The sequence below is a fragment of the Pyrgilauda ruficollis genome, unplaced genomic scaffold, assembly GCF_017590135.1.
Source record: "Pyrgilauda ruficollis isolate IOZ18807 unplaced genomic scaffold, ASM1759013v1 scaffold10, whole genome shotgun sequence".
NCBI lineage: Eukaryota > Metazoa > Chordata > Aves > Passeriformes > Passeridae > Pyrgilauda > Pyrgilauda ruficollis.
In genome coordinates, this window is record NW_024508101.1 from 3,414,922 (window position 1) to 3,439,219 (window position 24,298).

The 24,298-nt window shown below is 40.0% G+C and overlaps 1 protein-coding gene across 2 annotated transcripts in view; it reads left to right on the forward strand.

Annotated features, from left to right (window-relative positions):
* The first annotated feature begins 3,088 nt into the window (after positions 1–3,088).
* The window catches only part of SHQ1 (SHQ1, H/ACA ribonucleoprotein assembly factor), a 38,937-nt gene continuing 17,727 nt past the window's right edge, over positions 3,089–24,298 (forward strand). The window contains exons 1-12 of one of the 2 annotated variants that reach the window (XM_041466444.1): positions 3,089–3,115; positions 5,183–5,365; positions 5,823–5,887; positions 6,326–6,448; positions 7,224–7,372; positions 8,042–8,154; positions 10,156–10,283; positions 14,791–14,945; positions 16,174–16,227; positions 18,091–18,214; positions 20,946–21,066; positions 21,941–22,068. In XM_041466444.1, the coding sequence (XP_041322378.1) occupies positions 5,223–5,365; positions 5,823–5,887; positions 6,326–6,448; positions 7,224–7,372; positions 8,042–8,154; positions 10,156–10,283; positions 14,791–14,945; positions 16,174–16,227; positions 18,091–18,214; positions 20,946–21,066; positions 21,941–21,950 (1,185 nt within the window). In that variant the 5' untranslated portion in view covers positions 3,089–3,115; positions 5,183–5,222 and the 3' untranslated portion in view covers positions 21,951–22,068. Of the gene's footprint in view, positions 3,116–5,182; positions 5,366–5,822; positions 5,888–6,325; positions 6,449–7,223; positions 7,373–8,041; positions 8,155–10,155; positions 10,284–14,790; positions 14,946–16,173; positions 16,228–18,090; positions 18,215–20,945; positions 21,067–21,940; positions 22,069–24,298 lie in introns of those variants that run through there. The other variant, XM_041466436.1, reaches the window with a different exon arrangement.

A 24,298-nucleotide genomic window follows, 5' to 3' on the forward strand; every position in this document is an offset into this window, starting at 1 on the left:
GGCCCGGGCGGCGCGGGGCGGGGCGGGCCGGGCCGCGCCTACCGTACTGCCTGGAGTAGCAGCCCGGCCCCGGGACAGCCCGGGCGGGCGGAACGCTGGGCTGTGCTACAGGCTGGGTGTTCCTAACGCGGCACAGCGAGCAGCGCCGGGCACCGACCGCCGGTACTCAGAGGTTTCGCGGTACTTTCGCGGGTACTTTGGTTTCACGGGTGGGCAGTGCTGGGAGAGCGTGAGTGTGATCAGGAGAGAAAGGGGAAGCTCGTTTCCTCTGCCTGTGCTAACGGGGAAACTGAGCCTCCCTCAGCCTTGCTGCCCCAGTTTATCGCTTGCAGGCAGTGCGCCCTCCTCATCCCGTCTGCACCGAGGGCAGGTAAACGAGAAGGTGCAATACTTGCAGAAGGAACGAGGCGCTCACTCACTCGTGGGTGGCTTTGTCCCCGTGTGACCCATCCTAACCAGTCTGCTGCGGGACATCGGCAGAAATCACAACACTGAATTTCACAGAGGTAAATCCTGCTTGGGGTCATAATCTGATTTACGGCCTTGAAATGTACAGAGTGACAGAAATACCAGGACTCATGCTGCCCCATGGAGCTGGAGTACAAAGAACGGAGACACCAAAGAGGAGAGAAGTGCAAGTGGAGCCTCCCACGTTTAGAACTGGAAGAGCCTCGTGTCCCTCTTGGAGCCACTGGAAGTGACACTGGCATTCACTTGGCAGCGGAACTGTACAGCCTGTCCATTTTACACTGCTCACACCACAGGCCTTCACCAGTGGTGTCCCAAAATGTACTTTGCCTTAGCATCGGTCCAAACGCAATGAACAACTACTGTTTCAAGAGTTTCATCCAACTCGGATTGTGGCCAGGTATGAAAATGTAAATTACTTCATGCTAAGAGAAAATAGCAATACTAAATGAGAAAGTACAGAAAAACCACTATGCATAAACATATGCTTTTTCCCCAAGAATGTATGGACTATTATCAAACCCTACCAAACTTTATACTTAATGAAAAAGAGTACCAGTGGCTGAAATCCTCATGCTGTTCAAACGTGTGATTTTCGTATCATCAATACAATCACTTTCTCCTCTAGATGTGTCAGTTGCGCCCTCTTAGTGATTTTGTTTTGGATTACCATTAACAAACTTGCCAGATTTACTGATTGTTATTCACAATGTAGAGCCAATTGTCAATTGCAAAGTTTCGTGTTTCTATTTCTCAAGCAAACAGCAAGTCGTCCTAATTACTTGCCCAAAACATTGTAGATAATGCATTTTAATTCTTCTGTGTTCCATTAAATACATACCAGCCAAATTCCCTTCATCAGAAAGATGCACTAATAGATGTAGTCTTTGTACATTTCCAAATAAAACTTTTTCATTACAGCTCTAAAAAAATTCAGTATGTATTTTACAGAAGAAAGCATCTCCATTCCTTGGAGATGCTACTTCATCCTTTATTTGGATGGAAAAGCAGAATGGCTGATGCACCACTTTCTTCACTAAAATCAACATATAAATAGTTCTGTTACAAGGAACGTGTTAGCATTAAAAAAAAAAAAAGAACAGGCTGGGAGTTCTTAGGCTCTAAAAAAAATAATTCTGAGGCAGTCTTGGAAAGGTCAGTGAGACAAGAATAAATGCTCAGATGAAACTTCTTTATCTTTCACAGGCTTGTCCTGCAAATTTGAATTTATCCAGAGAAGATGTTGTCTACTGGTTCATAATCCAGCTTCCTGTCCAATATACTTATTGCAGATTACTTTGTAAGGTCTAAAAGTTAATTAGTGCTGAAGTTCTCTGCAAATGCATCAAAAGTTTCTGAGGACATGACTGAGGCCTTGGTCCAAACCAAATCAGCATCTGAAATTAGATATCATTAACTTCTTAACATGAAAAAAAGCTTTTTATATGCCATACATCTTCAATTTCTGCACGTGGAAAAACTGGGCCACAAGGAAGTTTAGGCTGAATATTAAAACCATCCATCAGTTTTAAATCAGTGGGGAGAAATATCTATTTTGAAGCCAATTATTTAATTTTTATGAGTACATGACCTGCTGGTTCAGTTCAGTACATATTCAGTGGATTTCCAGTGTGCAGGATTGTCTACTTTTTTTTTTTTTTGAAAGAAAACTTTATTAGGAGAGGTTACATAATTATGCTTTTTCCCTCCAGGAAAAATATTTGAATGCATTTCAGAGGGGGCAGTAAAACAGTCAACGGCATTTTAAAATTTAGAGAATTATCTAGAACCAGAATTCCGCTCATAGTCCAAAGGCAAAAAAAATAGATTAATTCTACATTAGGTGATATATTTAATAAATTCCAGCTTTTAAAACAACTTTTCTACTCTTGGATCTTCTTGTTCTCCTTCCTGCTGTATTTGTTTTGATCCATCAGGATCTGTCCCCTGTTCACCCTGTCAATGTTTGCATTAATCCAGAAGCTTAGAAGAGCTTTATGTAATTGGGAATTCCTCATCTGACAGTGCTCATGGGGTCACTCTTCTGTTTACTCATCTTCTACCTTATGTGCAGCAAAGGGAAGACAGAGGAGTGTAAACATAACAGAAATAGCACATTTGTTCACAGGAATAGTGCTGGATTAACCAGTGGCATCACAGAAAAGAAACAAACCATCTCCCCAACACACTCAGGTACAATTTCCACGTTTCTTTATGAAAAGCAGCTGCTGAAGCAAAATACGCTCAGTCTGTGCAAGATGTATTTTGCAACAGCAGGTAAGAATTTATTCATTTAATTTGTCCAGACGATGGATTATGATGTTCACCCTAAATGACCTAGCTTTACACAGCCGCACTGCCCACATCCGTACTGCCTGCTAATCGCTCCCTTTCCAACAACTCCTGCAAACAGCAGGAAACTCCACCAAATTTACAGGCAGCAAGAATTCACATCAGCTCTTTGTCTTTCTACACATTTCCCGCACAGGAGCCGAGCTATAAACACCGAGCGGCCGGGCAGAGCCCACCGGGCGAGAAGTGCTGAGGGGCAGCCATGAGGGGGGCGGGCCCGCCCGAATGCGCATGCGCGGCTCCGCCCCGGTGCGGGTGGGCGCGGGAAGCGGCGGCGGGAGCGGCGCGGGGCTCAGTGAGTGACGCGGGCGGGCATGGCCGGGGCTCTTCTCGGTGCTATTCCCGGGATTCTCCCGCTGCCAGCAGCCTTCCCTGAGGGCTATGTTCCATTGCAGGGCTCACTGCTGTGTGGCTAAGGGGGGGTATGGCCGCAGGTCGGCGCGTGGCCCGTTGTGACGGCGCCGGCGGGAGTCTGTGTTTAGTTCTGGGCTCCTGAGTGCAGGAAAGACAAGGAGAGGGAGTGATGAGGGGTCCGGAGCATTTCTCTGATGGGGAGAGACTGCGGGAGATGGACCTGGTTAGGCTGGGGAGAGAAAAATGAGATTAATGTACATAAATACCGCCAAGAGGTGTCAGAGGACGGGACCAGACTGTTAAGGGGTGCCCAGCGATAGGACGGGGAGCAGCGCCCGTAAAATGGGCCTGTTCTTGGCCTCAACGCGAGGAAGAGCTTCGGCATGGCGAGCGGCAGAGCACTGAGCAGGCTGCCCCCGGAGTGTGGAGCTTCCTTCTCTGAGGACGTTCCAAGCCCACCAGGGGTTTCTGTGTTACCTGCTCCAGGTGACCCTGCCTTGGAGGATTCCCCAGGCCCTTCCAAGCCGAGCAATTCTGTGTTTTAACACATGCACCACCCCTGTCCCGGCCCTCTGCCTTTCCCTAGTGCAGGAGAGGCTGGGGAGGGTGATTATTAGCGATACTTGGCATCTCAGTGTTGTGTCCCAGTGGTTCCTCAGCTGTGAGGTACCAGTTATTTGTGTAGGAGCCCCCCAAGAGGGATTTGGGGTGATTAATTTGGGCCAGGGATGCTCCAAGTGCAGCAGGAGCGCAGGGCAGGGAGAGCTGGGCCTGCTGTTTATTTATGGACCTCTGACTGGGGAAAATAAAAATGCACACTGGCAAGTCATCCCTGAAGAGTCCAAATGAGCTGTTGGGCTTTTGGTCCTTCTTAGCTGTGCTTGTCGTATTGAGGGAAGAAGAAAATCCACAGGAAAGTGCATCTGGTGTACTGGTGTAGGTGTTCTACAAGCCAGGTGTTTCCCATTTAGATAAAATTCCATAAAACACCTGGCAGCTTCTCAGCCTGGAATGGGTGGGAATGTTAACCCTGGAATCGTGATATTGTGAAATGGGAAGTTTTAATATTTTTCATGTGTACTAAATAGGGCTAATTACCCATATGAGAAAAAGGGTGCTCTGTTAATTTAGCCTCATTAATGGTTAATGATTTCTGGCTGTTCATGGAATTGTCAGAATGAGGATATGTTTAGTAAAGGTAACTGAAAGTGAGTTAAAAGTAGTTACTTCCCAAATAATAGTTCTATTCTAGTTTTATTTGTTTAAATGTTTAAAATATTTTGGTTTAAAAAGCTAATTTTCAAAACTGTGTGACCTTTTGTAAACACACCTTCCAAAACAAACAAAAACTCCCCAAACAATCCATAACTGGGTTCTAAATAAAACCTGAGATGAGAAGCTATTGAAAGGTCAGACAATTGTATATTAGGTGAATAGTACTATATAAATTCCTTTTCTTGTGCTAAATATGTACATATGCCAGTGTATATACATACATATGGTTTGAGGGATGTTACCTAAACTGCCCTTGAATCTGTTGCTCATATTCTGGCTAATACGTGTGTGAATTACAAAACACAGCTCTATTTTTTGAAAGTATTATTTGTTTTTAGGATTTTTTTTTTAATAGTGGTTTGTGTTCAGTTCACCAGAGAACTGCAAAGGTCTAAGATCTGCTGTGTGTGAAATTATAAGTAACTGTTAGGAAAAGCTGGAAGATTTAGGACTGAATTTTAATGTGGTTTTCCTGTGGCATGTAGCAGGTGCTTTCCTTTGCTCCAGCTCTGCATTCAGTTGTTTCATTAAGGTGCAGAGAGGTGGTACCTTCATCTTTTTGGTAACACTTTTATGCTGTTGGTGTTGTCATCAGTGTTTTCTTCTTGAGCACATGGAGGATAATTATGTGGGAATCTGAAATGTTCTTACAGAATTTTGGAGAGACATCACTTGCTCTCATAAATTGGAAGTTACAATAATCTTTTTTTTTTTTCTTTTCCTGTTTCTGCAGGGCCACACAAGCAGAGTTTGCTTTTCCTGCTGGATTCATCATGATAACTCCAGCTTTTGAACTGACCCAGGACTCAGATTTCCTTACAGTAAAAATCAGAGTGCCTTATGCCAGAGCTTCAGAGTTTGACATTTACTTTGAAGGGGAAGACTTCAAATTTTACGCTAAACCATACTTTCTCAGGCAAGTAGTGGAAAAAGTTTTCAAAAGTTGATCTTCATAGTAGGAAATGAACTTAATCTGGTCCCTTTGGAATGTTCCTCATCTGCAGCTTTTATTCTGTTGACTACAGACAGCTCAGTTCATGCAAAGATTTGGTTTTTTTGGATCTGGCCTCTTTGTTCCTAGGCATTAAATCATGTTAAAGGGAGTTGAAAGAAATACTTTTCTAAATTTACTGTACAATGGCTTTTTAATTGTAAATGGCCAGACAACTCTGTGGGTGTAGATTTTGTAGAGTGTGTCTTTTCCTGGGGGGAATCCAGGGGGATTGAACTGCATGGATTGCATCGCTGTGAAGAGGAGTGTAGCTAAGCCCTTTGTGCTGCTTTTGGAATGTGCCTTACATTTTTATAGGCTGAGACATTAACTTGCAGAATTAGTCAGGCTTTCAGTGAGGCATCTCATTTTTTGCCTGCAGATTGACACTTCCTGGAAGAATTGTAGAGGATGGCAGAGAAAAAGCATCTTACAATACAGACGAAGGTATTGGTATCTGTGTCAAAAACTGTTGTTATTTCCAGTAATTTATGCTTTAAAACAAGAAAAAAAAGAGATAAAGCAATAAATTTGTTGCTTGAACCTTTATTACATGACTTAAGACAATAATCAGGTTGGTGAATGTAGCTTCTGTGGATTGTTGGTGTAAGGATTAAAAATTAAATAAAGCTTGCTTATGTTGGTTTGTGTTTATACAATGTAAGTCAGGAGACTTCAAGTAGTTAAATATTCTCTTTCATGTTTTATCATTAAAATCCTGAATTGTTTTGAAATAAGGTTAAAAACATGCACAGGGATCAATGAAAAATGAAAAGTTATCTGCATGTGTCCTACTTACTCTGAGCCTTTTTCATAGAGGAAAAATGCACATTTGCCTGTCTCAGATATTTTAATTCAATAATTATATTCCTACTTTATTTCAAGGTACTTTTACAATTCAGTTGCCCAAGGAGGTTCCTGGCCAATATTTTGAGGGGCTGGACATGCTGACATCTCTTTTAGCACCAAAGAAATCAAGATCAGCAAAACCTCTGGTAGAAGAGATGGGTATGACAAAATCAATCTAGTTTATACAAGATGATACATGTGTCTAATGAAACAGTTATTGATCTGTAGAGTGATAAATTTAGAAAAGTACAATATTTTTATTATTGACTAGTCCAAGGTATGAGAAGGGTGTGAATAAATAAAAGTATGGATAAGAGCAGAAATAAATATGTTGCAGATCATACACATGTCAACTTTAGGGGTTTAGTTATGTTTAAATCTTTCCAAAATATGCTTAAAATGTGCTTTAAAAAATGCTAATGCTCTGTAGGGCTTTGTACCCCTCTAGTGGCTGTAGAACACACACACAGTTCTGCTTTCTACAAACTACAACTGGACTATTAGCTCAAGTGAGAAGCTAATTAAAACCACAGGTTCTAGTGCATGTCTTGCTTAACATCAGTACTTAACAGACAAAAATGCTTGGCTGTCTCTGATTTTTTAATTCCTGCCTTAAATTACTGATTATAACATCACTTAAGTTCTGTCAGGGTTCTCCTAGGATCAAATGCTGATCTTACTGAATTCAATGGAAAACATATTTCAGTCTAAGGGAGTGAATTTAAAGTTTAGTGTTCCTGATGGTCCTTTTAGAAAGTTGGGGAGTCTGAAGCAGGACTTGTGGGTTGGAGATCTGTATGATTCAGTGTTGAATGAGATTTCTTAAAAGATGCAGTAAAATAAGACAGGCAAACACCAGTAGCACAGTAAATCTTCCAAGGAAATACCATGTATTTTTCTATGCAATGATTTTCTTTTTCTGACCATGCTTTAGATACAGCTGCCTCTGCTGAGCTGTCTGAAGAGAATGAAGAAGAATTTGACTGGGAAATGGATCAGATTCCTTATGAAGAAAGCTCTCCACCACTGCAGCACCCCTATGGCTTTGGGAATTTGCGCTCAGGGGTGTTCCAGAGGCTGCAGGTAGATGCATTTTGTCTTCTCCTGTCCTAGAAGTTCTGGGTAACTTGCTGTGTAGGCTTCCTTGCTCACAAGACAGAAACTTCTGAGAAGGTCAACTCAGTTATGTAACTCTAACCTACTATTGTATGAATTACAATCTTCACAGGGTTTGGAGCAGGATTGCTGTTTATTGATAAAGTATTTACAGTGTTTGGACATGGATGCTGCTTTTTACCATTAAATTTGTGAAGAAATTTCCCATCAGGAAATGGGATGGGAAATAACTACCTAATAATTTTAAAAGGGCACTGCAATTGCCTATTAATTAATGTACAGCCGCTTCAGAGAGTGAGACTATTCTCAAAAGTCACAAATGGTGTGTGATTCTTATCTTGTCTTTATTGGGGTTGTGTGCTTTTGTTTAACATTGCAAATTTATCATAATGCAAAATAACCTCCCTGCCTTATGATAAAATAGCCTGAATAGACTTGATAATATCATGAGTTCTAAGGAGCTTCAAATAATTGCATTTCCTTGTTTTATTTGCATAGTGGAGACTGAATTTGGAGACTGAAGCTTTTCTAGGGATTTCAATGCAATGCTGATAAGCATCCTTCTTGAATTCTTCCTGAATAAATCTTGTGTGCCATACCAGTGGCTTGGTCCTATAATTCTGTTGCCATTTGCAGGATGAGCTCAGTGATGTTATTGACATTAAGGATCCTGACCAAACTCCTGCAGAGGAACGGAGGAGGAGACGTTTGGCAGCTGAGGCTGCCAAGTTTGAGCCTGATCATTACCTGTGAGTACTGATTACCTTCACCTGGCTAAGTGCCTCTGAAACACATTCCCTTCTCACAAATGTTTGGATTTAAGATCACTTTTGGAAAGAACAGTTTTATTTTTGGTCTGGTTTTGTCTCATCAGAGCAGACCTTAGTGGGTATTTTTAGTATGACACTGACACAAAACATTGGTCATTTGTTTTGGGGTTACTCAGCTGTTTAATTACTCTGTGTTTAAAGGGGGCTGCTGTCAGCTGTTGCACAACCTTGTTTCATACTTTACCTCTTTAGCAGCTGAGCAGCCACTCCCTGCTGGTATCTTGGGTTGACAGACTCAGAACTTTGTTTTCACCTTGTGAAAGAAGGATTCATAAGCCATGCTTGTCTAGGAGATGCTAATTTGAGTTTTGAAGCTATGAAATTTTGTCTTGGCTACTTTGTTTTTTTTTTTGCTTTCATTATGTGAAACTTGGTTTACAGCAGAATGAAGAAAATGTCCAAACCAAAACTTTGTGTTTCTTTTATGCTTCATTCCATGTAGTGAGGTGAAAATGATTCTTTATGCCTTTCAGGCTGAAGTATTTCAGGTGAAGTTAGGTTCAGATAAGTAAATTAAAGCCATGAGACTTATTAATAGATTCCTGCAAGATGGATCTGGTGGGAGAAGAGGGTAGTCCTCAGTGGGGAGAATTAGTACTGTGGTGTGTTTTGTGGGACAGGAAGGCTTAACGCATTTTGCGTTGTTTCAGAAGGTAACTTTGCAAAGTTAACCTGGAATTTTTCCTCAGTTGGATATTCCAGAGGCATCCTCATGTCTTCCTGTGACACACAAAAAACAGAAGAGCTTTGTTGAACTACATTCACTGAAGTGAAGTAGCTCCTAACCTCTAATGGGATGCAAATTGCAGTAATTTCAAGTTTCAGTTTTAGACTCTGTGTTCTGGCCTGGCAGAGCTACACAGTTTAGTGTAATGGCTGTGTCTTGGTTGTTTCAGAACAGATGATACCAGCCTTTCTTCAACAAAAATTGTGTTCCTGAGGAAAACAGAAGCTCTGGTAGAAATGGGGGCAAACAACGGCCTTGAGGAGAAGGCCTTGAGAGTGCCCTGGCTGATAAGTTGCTTTGATATTGAAGGGAGGCAACAAAAAAATCTGTCAGCGTGAGAGGGAAGCAAACTGCATTTTGTGCTCAGGTTTTGTGTGAGGATGAAGGTATTGAGAAATTTCCTGTGGTTTTTTTTTCAGTTCTTGGTATTGATACCATTGTTTGGCTTGAAGAAGAAGTTCAGATGGTAAGAGGAGGCTTAGGACTTGAATGCTTTAGGATAAATCCTCCGGGATGAAGAAGGTATTGAGAAATTTCCCATGGTTTTTTTTCAGTTCTTGGTATTGATACCATTGTTTGGCTTGAAGAAGAAGTTCAGATGGTAAGAGGAGGCTTAGGACTTGAATCCTTTAGGATAAATCCTCCCAGAATTACTAGATTGAGATTTTTACCACAGTGGCTTTGTGCTGAGATGGAGGTGGTCTTTCTTCCAGAATTCATGTACAACTCTTCTTTTTCCACCTTGTTGCTGCATGTCCTTGTTTAAGTCCATCCCCATCCCTGATCCACCTTTATCCTTCAGCTGCACGACCTCCTCCCAAAAAACTCCCTGGCTCTTAAGTGGGAGAGCTACCCAACAAAATGATTTGTCTGAGAAGCCTTTGGAGTGTTTCCCTTCAGCTGCATTCAGAGCAAATCAGGTTGGTTCAGCTTCATGTGATGCTGCAAGCTCATTAATTCCCTGGGCTTCTGGGTGGCCCAGGGAAGGTGGAGGAGGTAAGGACTATTGAAACACAGGAGAATATTGGGGTTTTTAAAATAACTATTATTTTTTGCTTTAAAGTCAACATATTTCTAACATGGAAAATAACCTGGAGCCAAGTGAGATGTATTCTCTGGATGTGTTAATATGTACCCACATACAATATGAATTGAAATAAATAGCATATGAAAGTTCTTTTTATTTTCCCTAGAGCTGATTTTTTTGAAGATGAAACTATTAAGCATCTTTTAAAGTACAAACCCTGGTGGATGGATGCTCATAAAAAGATGACAGCCTTGCAGGGAGGAAGTCATCAGGAACATGACAGTCCTGCATTTGGTAAGAATATACATATATATAAAAATATATATATGCACACACATCTGTTGCTTGAGTGATAATTGCTGTGATGCCATGTTATAGCTTATTGTTCTTAAAGTAAATTTATTGCTCTGTTACATTTAATATTTATTACTTTATTACATTATTTTATGGGTCTCAGGGAACTTTTTTCAAAGAAAACTCTCTGTGTCCATTTAGAAGCCTGAAGTAATGTTTCCAGGGTGAGTAGGTGACCTTGTGGGAACACTGCTAACAGATAACTGAGGCTGCCTCCCTGCACACAGTGATTACAGAGAGCACTGCGAGTTACTATTGTGCATTTTCTTCTATTGTTCTTTGTTCATTTCCTATGTTGTATGAAAATCTGATATTCCTAAAGCAGATGATGATAATCCCTTCACCACGGGTTCTCAGTGCACTGATAATACCTGCACTTCCCCATTTTCTCTGGGAGAAAAATAGAATTTGGATAGATGTTGTGTATTTTACTGTGAATGTAATCTGATCTTCATTCCTGGTGTCTTTGCAGCCTCTGAAATTGTTAATTATGTCCATCATAAACACTTGATTTAAAAAGCAGTGGACAAAGGTACAAGAAGCTTGAGAATACAATAATGAGGGCTTCCTTTGTTTGTTTTTATCCGTTCACTCCTTAGTAAATGAAACATTACTCCTGTTTGCTTGGCTTAAGGAATATAATCAAAATGAAGAGCTGCTGGATGATTTTATTGATAAGGAATGTTTCTCTTCCAAATTGAGGTACTGAGGAAAAACATGTCTGTTGTTGTGTTTTAGGGTCAAAACCAGAAAAACTCCTCAAAAGGCTGGCAAGGCTGCTAATGGAAATTACACAGAAAAGGGATTTTATAAAGGATCATCTTTGCTGCATACCATTTGTTATAACAGATATCTATTTCATAAGAATGATCAAAAAAATCTTGCCTCCATGGGGCTGAGTGGAGAGGCTCATGCTGTTTTGTGAATCTTGAGGAAATTTAAGTAACAAAAGAGGCAATCTGGAGTTTGGGAGATGCTAATGCCAACAAACCCACCCTTTTTTCCTTGGAGAAACCTCAGTTTTGGTAACATTTGTGCTGTTTGAATAAGTGACTGAAATCAGTGGAGGTTCCTAGCCCTGAGTGAGCTGTGGTGAAGGAAACCACCATGAGAGGGAGTGCAGGTTCTGCTGGAAGGTCTCCTGTGCATGGGAATGCAGAAGGGCAGGAGGTGGCTCCGGGCTGTTCCACCTGGGATCTGATCAGCAGCAGGATGTATCCCTTGTGCTTTTCTACTGCTGTGCCCAGCCAAAGGAATGGTGCAGTTCATCAGCAATTCCTCTCTGTCCTGTGGGAAGGAAGGATTTGGTTTTGAATAAAGACATGTTGCTCCTCAGGTTAAATGTAAAAATGAGTTTATGGTGGGAAAGAGACATAAAAATTAGCAGATTCTTTAAAAAATTATTTTCTTATTAAGAAACACTGAATAAAGGGAATTATTTTTCTTTCTTCCTTTTCCTGACTTACATTGATGTCTTTTCAGTTGTTGTCTTTATTGGTTTCTTGGAACCAAAATCTTGATTACTTTTGTCTTTATAATGTCTTTGGTTGCAAGAAGTAATTAGAAGTACAGATGGCCTTTTTTATTTTTTGCGTGACATTGCAATTAACTGAAGATTTTCTTTGGTTGATTACTGCTCTTATATTTATCCCTGGTTATTTTCTCTTTGTTTTTAAGTCATCAGGTTCTTCTAATGTCTCATTACCAATTTTTTTTTCTCTTTTTGGTTCATCTCTTCTCATTAACATTTAAAGTTTTCATCTCTCTTCTGTCCTTACTTTCAGTCTATTTTTATTTGACCTTTTTACTTTTTTTCCAGCTTGTGTGCATAGTTTGTGTATTTTGCCTTTTTAAAATTTTTTCTTATCCCAAATGTCTTTTCTTTTTGTCCTTTTTGTACATCTTACCGTGTATTCTCTTGTTCACACTTCCAATGTCTCATTCAAGTCAAGTAATACTCCATAAAGCCTTATTAATTACACAGCCTTTCCCATGAGGGGATAACATTTTTGGAAAGCTTCCTTGCTGCTGCTGCTGAAGTTTACATTAGTGTCTTGCTTCTACAGATTCCAGATGAAAGGGTTTGTATTTTCTAACAGTCACATTCAGCTTGGTTAAAAGTTCATTTTTATTCTACTTCCAATTGCACTACTGTAAAAAACTCCTCTTTAGGCAGCACAATAATCTTCAAAGGCTCAGGCTGACATATGTATTTAATCTAACATTTATATGCTCCAAGGAGATCTTATTTTGTTCAGGGTAACCTCTCATGCTTACAGTGGCTGTTCTCTTTCTTATTTCTTTATAGAAAGAGAAGCAATTTCCTCTCAAAGTTCTGCCTTTCAGTAAGGCTTGGCTCAAATATATGCCATTACTGGTGGATTCATAAGTTTAAGATGGATTACTTTCCTTTTTTTATCAAATTTCTGTCTACCTGCTTTGCTTAGTTTTCAGGGCTTTGCATCTTGTGTTCCTTCCTGGCACTGCTCTGCTGCAGAGCAGTTTTTGTTATGTGAGGAAATTCTGCTTTTTGTTCATGCAAAACTCTAAATGATCAGGCTCCACTGTAAAGTAGCTCAGGTTTTAAAAGGCAAGACAAATATCAATAACTAACTTCATTCTGACTAACCTGCTCTCTGCTGACTATTCTCCTTCATCTGATGTTGCCGATTCCTTAACCTGCAGGGGTAGAGGCACACACTTAAAAACCTTAAAATTTTAACATAATATTTTAGTATTAAAAAAATATATATATAAATATATATAAGGAGGGGTCAGTTCTGCTCAGTTCTTTCCCTTTGGGAGAGCTGTGGGATTCAAGACTTGGCTTGACAGGATTATAAACTGAGGGAGGCTCTGCTCTCACAGCAGATTATCAGAGGTGCTTCCTGAGCTGTACTTTCCTGACTGACCACTGAGTCAGCTCTCTGTGTGGGTCCAGCACATTTTATCTAAGTGCCCTAACACATTTAGAGCTGGAAGTGTCATAGTAGTCTGGAGATACTGATCTCCCAGTGATTTAAGTGGTGTTATCACAGTGTAAAATAGCAGTAGGGCTGTAACAAAACACCCTCTGGCTGTCAGACCTCATCCTCCCCTCAGAGATTAAACTCTGCTTCACTGACACTCTGCTACTGGAGGACAATTTGAAGTATCTTATTTTTTAACATGAGGAATGGCCAGCTTAAAACAAGGAAAAGAGGTGATTAAAATGTAAAGGTAATGTCTGCAGTCTCATCTGTCAGAAACTTTGTGAGATGGAAGTCTGACTCCTTTAGATGTGGGTATATTAACACATATTTATATTCTGGCATGGTTTTGCCATTGGCAAATACACTAAACAATTTAAAATCAAAGTTACAAAAAAACTTGCCAATTTAGCTTTCTTGATAAGTAGCAGCAAGTGCTGCTTTGCATCAGATTAATACTGATTGTGGTACAGATTGTTAGCTAAAACTTGGCAGTGTAAGTGTACAGAAGTGTACAGGCTTAGTACAGCAGAAATGTAATTACAATTTTAATTGTTCTGGTAATTTCACACCACGTACTTGGAAGTACAGGGAAAACAAAGTAGGTGGTGGCTTGGACATGTTAATAATGAGTTTCAGGCTTGGATAATTAATTTTCAAAAACTTCAGGCAATTGACAGGAATTTTTTTTCAGCATTGAAGTATTTTCTCAGAGAAAGATATTTTATTTAGAACACCTGGCACTTTGCAGCAATTTAAGGAGCATCTTGTAACATTTACCTTTGGGAATTGTCTAGTCTACGTCTTATTTGATGTTGTGTAATAGACCTGGAATTTCTGTGTTTATGGTCCAGTTGTAGATGCTATGATGCTTCAGAGTTTGAATTTTAAAGGAAGAAAACTTTATTGCTAGATTTCATTAATTTCATTGGGAGTTTCTTTGGTGTTTAAAAGTGAAGTGTGGTTCATGTTTACACTGAAGAATCAGCTTACAAAGAAATGTCCTGATAGAGTGAAGGGGCATCATCTATAGTTGTGATTCAAGGGGTGATACTGACCTGCTTAGCAGGAACAGAAAAAACAGAGTTAGAACAGCTATAGTCCTTCCAAATTGTCACTTCCCTCTGGATTTTTGTCCCATACACTGTGGGCTTAAGAATCCTTATTTTACTTGGATCCTGATTGTGCATTTATCCCTGTGTAAGATATCCAGGCATCCACAGAAATCCCTGGCACCTGGAGAGGTTCAAAATCATCAGTGTGTACATGCAGTGCTTGACATTGAAATGAATATACCAGAGCTTAATAAAAGTTAAAAGAGAAAGTAAGAGTGATTTAGGCTTTTTTCTTGAGAGATGGGTGACTTGTGATTAGTTCCACGCTCCTTTTTAAAGACACTGTTGAGGTACTATTACCACCTATTAAAGTGAATGTGCCAGCTTTAAATTCATAATCAATTATCCTTTTACTTTTTATAGTTGTCTTCTCTGAGGAAGAGAGAGAGCAGATGAGAAAGTTCACAAATAAAACTTATCTCCTGGATAAAAGGAGCCATCGCCACGTATATCTTGGATTAATTGATATTCTTCTGGCATATTGCTACGAGATCCGTGTCAATGAAGGGGACAAGAATGTAAGTTCAAAAAGTAAAGAATATAATATGTTTTAGGAACTTTGTGCTGGACCCTGTACTGCTATTTAGGGAACATACCTTTTAACATGAACTTATTCCCTGGCATTAAACTTACATGATGAAGTTAAAATGAAGGACTTTATATCTCTAGATTTGGTGCACATGGAGTTTAGTAGGATTTCTAAATACCTGTGTTCTTCTGCAGCAGCATTGGAATAGGAGAGATGTGGAGTAGCAGGAGATTGCAACAATTCTGTGTAGTTCTGATTTGTGTATCTTGGTTTATGCAAATGCATGTTTAACACAATAATTGTTCTTTCTCATTCTGTGTGGATACCTTGCCCCCTTGGAATTGCTTTCCAAGTACAACTTTGTGCCTCACATCTCCTGTGCTGATATGAACCAAGGAGATGTGTTTTCAATGCTTTTAGCCAAAATACTGGCACATGTAATTAAAACTATTCTGGCTTAATCAGAATGACAAGCAAAATGTTCAGACCTGCTGATTCACCAGAATAATCTGGGATTGTGGTTGTGTTGCAGAATTGCAAATCTGCCAGGACCACAGTTGTGCAATTCTTTATTGGTTTTGCAGTAACTGTGTGATGTGTGTGGAAAACACACTGGGGTTTTTTCTCCTTTCCTCCCTGCCCTTGTTTTTATTCCTATTTAATAGGAAAACCAAGACATTCAGGCCACACAACTCTTTACCAGAGCCAGGATTATAGATCAAGGCTTTCTGGCTTTTTGCCCCAATCATCCCACTGGACCACACTTCCACTCAAATGCTATGAATCTGTCACATATTAAGAATAATGACATTTTACATGTACTGCTGGCTTCAGGACTCTCTCTGCAAGCCAAAAGTCTTGAGCTGTTTTCATGAAACAAGGCATTTGAGCTTGGCTTTTGTTGATTCAAGTCTCTGTTGCTTTGTGCAAAGGGACAGAAATCCACTAAAATACCATTTCTCTGTGTATTGCTGTTATATTTTAAAGATTTTGTGCATGGGCTGGATCATCTTACTATGGAAAGCAACTCAGTTATTCAACATCTGCATTGCAATATAATTTTTAATGCTGTCCTGTGGCCATTTCAATGCACATAATGTAATTACTGCTTCTTATTCACAAAGGCTCTTAAATTGCTGCCAGAATGTTATCTTAAATATTTTGCCAGCAGTGTTGGATTAGATAATACTTGTTTTACTGTCTTCTCTTAAAATCAGGTTGAATCATCTTGGAACATCAGGAAACTGAGTGCAACGTTGTGCTGGCTGGAGGTAAGGTAAAAGTAAGGTTTTGTGTTGTGTTTTTACTGGGTTACATGGGGTTTTTTTGGTGTTTTGTGTTGATTTTGTGCCAACTTTGCTCTTTCAGTATTGAAAATAATTAATTGTATATCCTGTTTTTAGTGGTACCAATTTAAAAATTGATTTCTGGGCTCCAGAAGTTAGTGGGCAGATGTTGCTTTACCTGCCCCCTTCTTTTCAGCCATACTCTTGGAATAATAAAGGTTGGAAAAGACCTTTAAGATCCTCAGGTCCAACCATTACCAGCACAATCACCGTGTCCACCATTGAACCATGTCCAAGTGCCACTTCCCTCTTTGAGTTGCTGCTCATCCTTTGGAACCAACAGAGATCAGAGGAAAGCCTGAATTCCATCTCTCCACGTTCAGGTTGTTCACTGAAAGCACCCAGGCCTGTGCAAAGAAATTGTTACAGACCTGGGGGTGGAAAGGCCTGGATCTGTCCTGAAATCCATTAATTCTTAAAATGCAGGAAGGTGGAAAGGCCTGTCCCAGCTCTGAGCTGAGTCTGCTGAGCCAAGTCTCACTTTACAGGATCAAAACTGAAAGTGGACAGAATTTTTGGGTCCAGTCCTTCAATCTTTTCCACTAGTGTTGAATGTTATATTCAGTTATAACTTGTCTTCTGCCAAGGTTTTCTTTTCTTTTGAGTGCTGCAGTAGCAGGTTACAAAGGAGTGCAGTTAAAATGCCCTGTCTTAATTCACTTTTTTTTTGTTTTCCCATATCCATGTCCTAACATAGTGAAGGAGTTTTCTGCACATGCTTACCCTGTGATAGAGCAGTTTTTGGTGCAGCCTGTGCCAGCAGTGTATTTCACACCTAGAAAACTCACAGTCCTGGCACCAAACTCTTAATAACTATCTCTGTTAGACAAACCATTAGGGCTGGGAGTTTTCATCATTCTGTACAAAAAAGAATGCCTCAGCTCTGGTTTGTTTGACTGCCATTTTGCTGGCCATGACATGTACACACCTTAGCCTCTAAATATTCAATCACAAACCATAAATGATTTAAATGCTTGCTGGTGATCCATTAAAATGAACAATGGGTTGAGGTAGACACAGAATGCAAAGAAGTGCTGGCTGTCAGCAAAGTGCTTTTATTAATTTTAATAGATTGAGAGTTCAAGATGAAATAGGTATTTTTTTTTTTAAATTCATTAATAAATGGAGCATTTTGTCTTGAAAAGTGAAAGCTGGAAGGGAAATCACTTTTAAGAAAGTCTTTAATAACTCCTTAATGCCTCTGGCCTGAGTAAATTAGAGGTGTTCTTCACTCATGAAGGAGGACAATGAACTGTTCTCCCCAGGCAGGTATATTTATCCCTGTCTTGAATATCTAGAATTTTCATGAAAAGCAGAGTCATGTATCATTTTTAAAGATCTTACATGTACACATGTATTTGGTTAATATCATGTGGATTTAATTTTCCTTTATTCTTAAAAGGCTTTTTATAGCTTCTCCTTAATATATGTAATAATGTGGGACAGATGTAATTTATTGCTTTAATCTAAAGGATGGCAAAGTCTTGACTGAGATGTTATATTCCCATGTTCTCTACAGTTTTTTTTTAATCCCAAACCACTAAAATGTACAGGACTTCTGTTATCTTGCCATGCAAACTCAGTGTGCAGTGTCTTGTTTCTTTTTAACATGTACATTTCCATATCTATTCAAATACAGATTTTTAGAGGTATAATAAATCAAAATGTGCTTCCCCCCCCATTCTGCTATGGCTTTTTTCCTTAAAGGAAAACAAACAAGCACACGTACTAATGCAGTTTTTCACTGGTGCACACAGACTAATGCAGATTTTTCACTGATGCACACAGAGTTTCTCCAGCATCCATGATGTCCTGGTATCTTTTGGAAGAAGAGTGCTGTGCTATCCCCTGTACAGGCATTTTGAGCTGGTGACACGTGCCTTCAATGACACAGTCGTGATTCTGCAGCTGGGTGAGTGTTTAGGGACTGGAAGTTGTACAAACCATCTTCATACCTTGGCTTGTTCAAGTTACCTGTAGCTTCTTCTCTATTTAGCATGAGTTACTTCTTTGAGAAAAGCATTAGATTTATTTTTTGGACAGAATGATCACTGAGAAGCAGTGCTTCAGTGGTTTATTTTAAATGTGAGTTGCAGGATTAAAAACCCACACAAATGGCAATATTAATCTTTACTACTGCCAAAAACTGTTGCTGATTGAAAATCCCTTTGACATTATAACAGTCAGGGAGTGAAGTTTTAAGGGAAAGATGGATGCTGTCCCTCCTCACTTATCTGCACTGCCTTATGTTGCTGTTCATAAGTGTGAAAAAGAAAATTCTGATAACAAAACTTCAGTGATGCAGTGCTGACAGCCTTTGGGGTTTTTTTTTCTGAGCAGGATACAGTGAGAGGTAAGAAATTTGCTTTTCTTTTAATGTCACAATAGAAAGTGGTGTTGCAGTGAACATTCAGTGATCCAGTGAAATATTGCCTGACTGGGTAAGTTATTACCAGGATGTTCTAATTTAAAAGTTTGTAGAGTTCTTTTCTTGTGTCTCAGAATACTGTTCCGTTAAAAAGAGAATAACAGCAAAGTTCAGTTTATCTTTAGATGAATGCTCCTCCTTCAAAATGTGGAAAAACACATAGAACTCTGTGGGGGGAAGAGAATGTAAAATAGAGATATATGACTTAAACTTTCCTTCCAAATACACAGGATGAAAGCTGGTAGAATTTCATGATGGTGTAAAATCAGATTATCATATCAAATGGCACATACAGAGCTGGGGTCAAATTTTATCCTCATTTTGAAAGAGTCTGTGGGAAGAGGAGTGGATTTCTGAGTCTGTAAAATTGAGGTTTCAGGCTGTTGTGTGGCAGCTCTCAGCAAGGAGCTGCAGAAGGATCCAGTGATGTGCAGACACCTTCTCTGACTTCCCTGTTGCACACACTGGAAGCTTTTTTTTATTCATGGTTTTAAACGCAACTAGTGGGATTTTTTGAATAATCAGGAAGTAATATTTGCACATAAAAAGCAGTTTATTTATTGATCAGTATAATGCAGAGCTGTAACTATGCAAAAAGTGTTAAATATCATGGGCCCATGTTCTGAAAGCAGACATTTGATAGTTTGCCTGATGCAGAATCGCCTGTTTCAAGTCTGGCAAGATTTGCAGCCTCTCATTAGAGACCCATCAAGCTACTATAATCCAAAACTTTGAATTTATGAAGAAAGACATTTTTAGTTGGGAATTAGTGTAACATTCACTGATGTACATTGTTACTTGGCAGATGAGTAACAGGAGTGGATGTTGGAAATGGTTTGGGCTGACAGCTTGACAGCTGGAACCTGAAAAAATCAGCAAAATTTTAATTCCACACATCATTTCTTTGTAAAAGAGCACACTTCTTTTTAGTCAAAATAGTGATGTTTGACAAGCATTGATGGGGATACAATTTAAAAGTTACTAGTTATATTTGGGGTTTTAGGTTTTCTTTGCTGACTTGGTTTCCAAAACTGGTGGGGTTTTTCTGTTCTGTTTGCCATGGCTTTTTGCTCTCTCCATTCTTCCTCCTTATTGCCATCTTCCTCACCCTTAACTTTCACTCTCTGGCTGTATCTTTTTTAGCATGGAATTACTTACAAATAAGCAAACAAATTTTGTGCTTGAACAGCAGGGGGAGTTCTGATCTTTTTTGTTTCTTTTTTTTTTTTTTCTTTTTTTTTTTTTTTTTTTTTTCCCTCTCCTCTAAATCTGTAAAATGTAATTTCATCCCTGTTCAGGTTTCATAGCCTAGGAGGAGCCAGCCTCTTGGGAGAGGGTTATTAGATTCCATTTGCAGTGGTGGCTGTTTTCATTTGAATGTGGGTTTTCTTTCCCCACCATTAAACGGTGAAAATAATTTTTTTAAGTGTTCCAGCACTTAACCCTTTAGCAACTGTCATCAGAAAACTAAGGGGGGAGATAGCAGCTAATTGGAATGTTGAATATGAAGGAAAAGTCAAACTGACAACGGAAGGTGTTATGGTTGTGCACTGAGAACACATTTTTCATCTTTTACTGTATTTTTTGGCTGTGTGTCAGATAGCTCCTTCCTGAACATGAAGTGAGTTTTTTCTTTCATTCTGCCAAACTATTCTGTGACTAGCAGAAGTAGGAAAAGTTCTCCCTAATTCCAGGCCCTGGCCTGCTGTTAGGTAATCCTTACATTGCCTCACACAATTCAGTTCCATGTGCTTGGCCCTGCTGTGAGCTGTGTGTTCCCAGCACTGGTATTTGTGTAGGCACAAAGGGAAAAATGCTCCTCTTAAGAATGATGGTGGGGCATAACTTCTTGTTATTTCTGAGCTACTTTTCAGCTTAGTTTGTCTCTTTTTAAATGCAGTGCCTGTGTGTGCTGCAGTTTGGAGCAGGGGAGGAGCTGGGGGAAGGGGCTGCTTCAGCTGTGGAGAATTACACGCATGGCTGGGCCTGCAGGCTCTGGTCTTGCAGAGATTCCTGCTGAACCCAGGGGCTCCCCATCCCCAGGGATGTGCATGCTGGAGGACACAGTTACAGGGCTGCTGTTCCCAGCCTGGGAATCAAGCCCAGTTTCCAAGGAGGTCGTGGATGCCGTGGTTATTAAACCCTCGGGTGGGAGAGGATGAAGATGATCTGTTATGATTTTTTGTGAATCACAAAAACAGAAATCTGCTTCCAGGAAAGGCTGCTGTGTTGAAGTGTCTGCTGGACATTCACAAGATTTTTATGGAGAGTGACCCTGCCTACATCCTTAATGATCTCTTCATTACAGACTACTGCATCTGGATCCAGAAAGTCAAGTAAGTTCTTCAGTAGCTGCTGATGTGGGAGATGTTTTTAGCATACTTTATCTCTGAACAAATATCAGTAAAATAAATTCTGTCTCCTATGTGTGGGAATGTGATCAGTTTTTCCATTTAGTAACTGTGTCTGTCCAGCACTTCTTGATACACAAGCCAAGACGTTCAGTGCATTTTTTTTATACAGGGACACCGTTGGAGAAGGGAGAGAGGAATTGGATTCTAAATAAAAATATGGATTTTCATTAATATATTAATAGGGGTTTTGGGAGAAAAAACAGTTTGTGGGGATTTCTCATTCTATTGTGATCTTTCCCATGAAGATAAATGTTTATGTAGCACTTACGTAACTTCAGGATAAAGGCTGGAAGCAGCTTCCAGTTCACAGCTGACAGCACATGCAAAGCATTCCCAGCTGCATGGAGCATTGATTTATGGGCTGTAGCAGTTGCACCAATTGATTATTAACACCAGAACAAGTGTCACAAATCCCCATGTGCTCTGTGCTCCTGCCCCTGCAGCTCTCCCTGGCACTGTGGGAAGCTTTGGCTTCCACTACTTCAAAGGAAGGAGGGATTTTGCCACCTCCAGACAAAACCCTTGTACTTCTGTGTCTCACCTGTGTTCTTTTAATGGACTCAGCATAGCTTATTTCCAGAGTTTTGTAGTTTGCAGCCAGACTGGTTGGAATACCAGCATGTTTTAATGGCTTAAAACCAAAAGTACCAGTAGGAAAACAGTGGGACGTGGATTAAATGATTAAAGCAAAGCTGCATGTTCAAATCTTACTAAGCTTTATATTGTTCTTGTCAGATTTATTCTGTTTTTCTTACAGCTTTTATATTATTTTTCCTTCCTTTTTATACCTTCACAGCCTTCTCTGAAAGCCACAAAAGGTGTGAGTTGGAACAGGCATGACTAATATACACACAAAAGATGTCATTGTCTTATTTGTTAATACAGCAATGCAGACTCCTGGACCAGAGGCTAAAATAGTCTTTGTATTTAACAGGAGACTCTGGGGGATAAAATATCTGAAGTGCACAAGACAGGGAGGGGATATAGAGGGAATTTGTGGTATAGAGGGGATATAGAGGTAATAATTGTGATCAGAAGGGGGAATGAGACAGAATTGAGGCAGCCTCCACAGGCTGTTACGTTTAGGTGTGATCCAGCAGTACTTCTTGGAAAATTAAAGATCCTCAGTTCATAGCTGTTCATGATTGTTTGTAGATGTTGATTCTTACTCTCTGTGTGCTTTCAGTGACTCTGTTCCTATAGTTAACAATACATAAAATAATTTAAAACAATTACAGGTATTTCCAAATATTTTGATTCATCAATCCTGCTGAATTCCTGAAACAGCCTGTTCATTTTACACTGTCAAATTTGAAGAGGCCTTTTTCAACCACACCTTAAATGTGTGGGAAATTCACCAAGTATGGGGAAATTCAGAAAAAGTGCTGTAAATAAAGGAGAAAGTTATTTCATGGGTCTTTCACAAAGAAATGAGTCATTAAGCAGTAATACCCTCTGCTGCCCATATCAATGAATATAATGACTAGCAAGTCAGTCATAAACCCAGTTTTCTTTAAATCCAGCCCAGGAAAATGCACAGTAGCTATAAGTGACTGATAGATTAACACATTTCCTCCCAGACTCTCACATTATGTCCCAGTTAAGCAGAACTGACAGCTGCTGGAAAGAGGGCAATTAAGCTATCTTATTGTCAGAGTGACATGGCACAATGGCTGTCTGTCATTAGGAGAGCAAGAGAGAGAGAGAGGAGCTGCAGAACCCAGTCCTATTTTTAGGCCTGAATCAGGACAGCATTTAAGCATATGCTGCAGTCATTGCTGTGCAGTTCAGCAGTGTTTGAAGTTCAGCAAGTGCACAGGGAATGGGAACACTTGGTTTTGTTCCTTTATGTTGAAGGGAACAGCTAAGCTCTCTTGTCATTCAGGGCATACCTTGACAGGGTGGTGATTTGTCTGTTCAAGCAAGGGGTCCCAGCTCCCCAAGGAGAGGCACCTGGAGAGGAGGATGGTGCATCTTCCCTTCCAGGGATGAAGGTTGTGACATCCCTCTGGTAATTCCCTCTGAAGCCCTGGCACAGGGTGCCCAGAGCAGCTGTGGCTGCCCCTGGATCCCGGCAGTGCCCAAAGCCAGGTTGGACACTGGGGCTGGGAGCAGCCTGGGACAGTGGAAGGTGTCCCTGCCCATGGTAGGGAGGTGGATTAGGGTGAGCTTTGAGTTTCTTTCCCACCCCAACCATCCTGTGATTCTATAATTGCTGTTGTGGTGGAAGAGTTTTGGGAGGGGAAGGTGTTTATAGATGTTACTGTGGTGGTCATTCATTGTTAAAGTTATTTCCATCTCCAGTCAGTCTGGATACTTCCCCTGTTTCGTTTCTTAACTATTATTTGCTCCATACATGCTTTATTTACTTCCTTTGTCTCCATTTCCTCATGTCTTTTTGTGGCTGAGGATAATCTCAAAATCCATGGAGGGTTTTCCTTCTCCTTTCCCTGTAAGCAACAAACTCCTGGTGGAGATTGGGGCCTCTGTTTAAACTGTTAAAACAGATTGTAGGTTCTTCTTAGTACTGAATTTGGGCAATTTAAAAACAGCTGGAAACAAGCTCTTCAGCTCACCTGTGCTGGCACAGATCTCTGGGTTTAGGAAGAAAGTTTGGGCACAGGCAAAACCATAACGGATATATCCAGTGAAAGAGAGCACTCAGTCCCATTCCAGATGAAGAGAAACACCCCTAGCTTTTAAATATGCCATGTGGAAAAAAAGTCCTTATAGCCAGCAGGGTGTCAATAGCTGATTACAAATTTGGTTTGAGATCATAGTTTGGCTGTGGGTAAATTAGATGAATAAGTGAATGTGTCACTGGGCTGGCAAAAGCTGATTTATTTTAAGCACAGTGTATCCAGAATTGGAAATTATGAAGGTGCTGAATAAAACACATACAGGTGGCTAATAGTCAATTGGGGATGGGGAGTACAAGCTGGGTCTGGAATTCTAAGGATTTTTTTAGGGTTTTTTTTTTTTTTTTTTTTTTTTTTTTTTTTTTTTTTTTTTCCCCAGCAAAATTACTTTATTTCAGGTGCCTGTTACTAAGCAAAAAGTAGATTCCAAAATGTCTTAGACACTGGAAGATATTAGCAAGTGTAGCTAAAATGTCATCTCTCTGCTTGCAATCTTAAAGACAGTTTTACCTGCT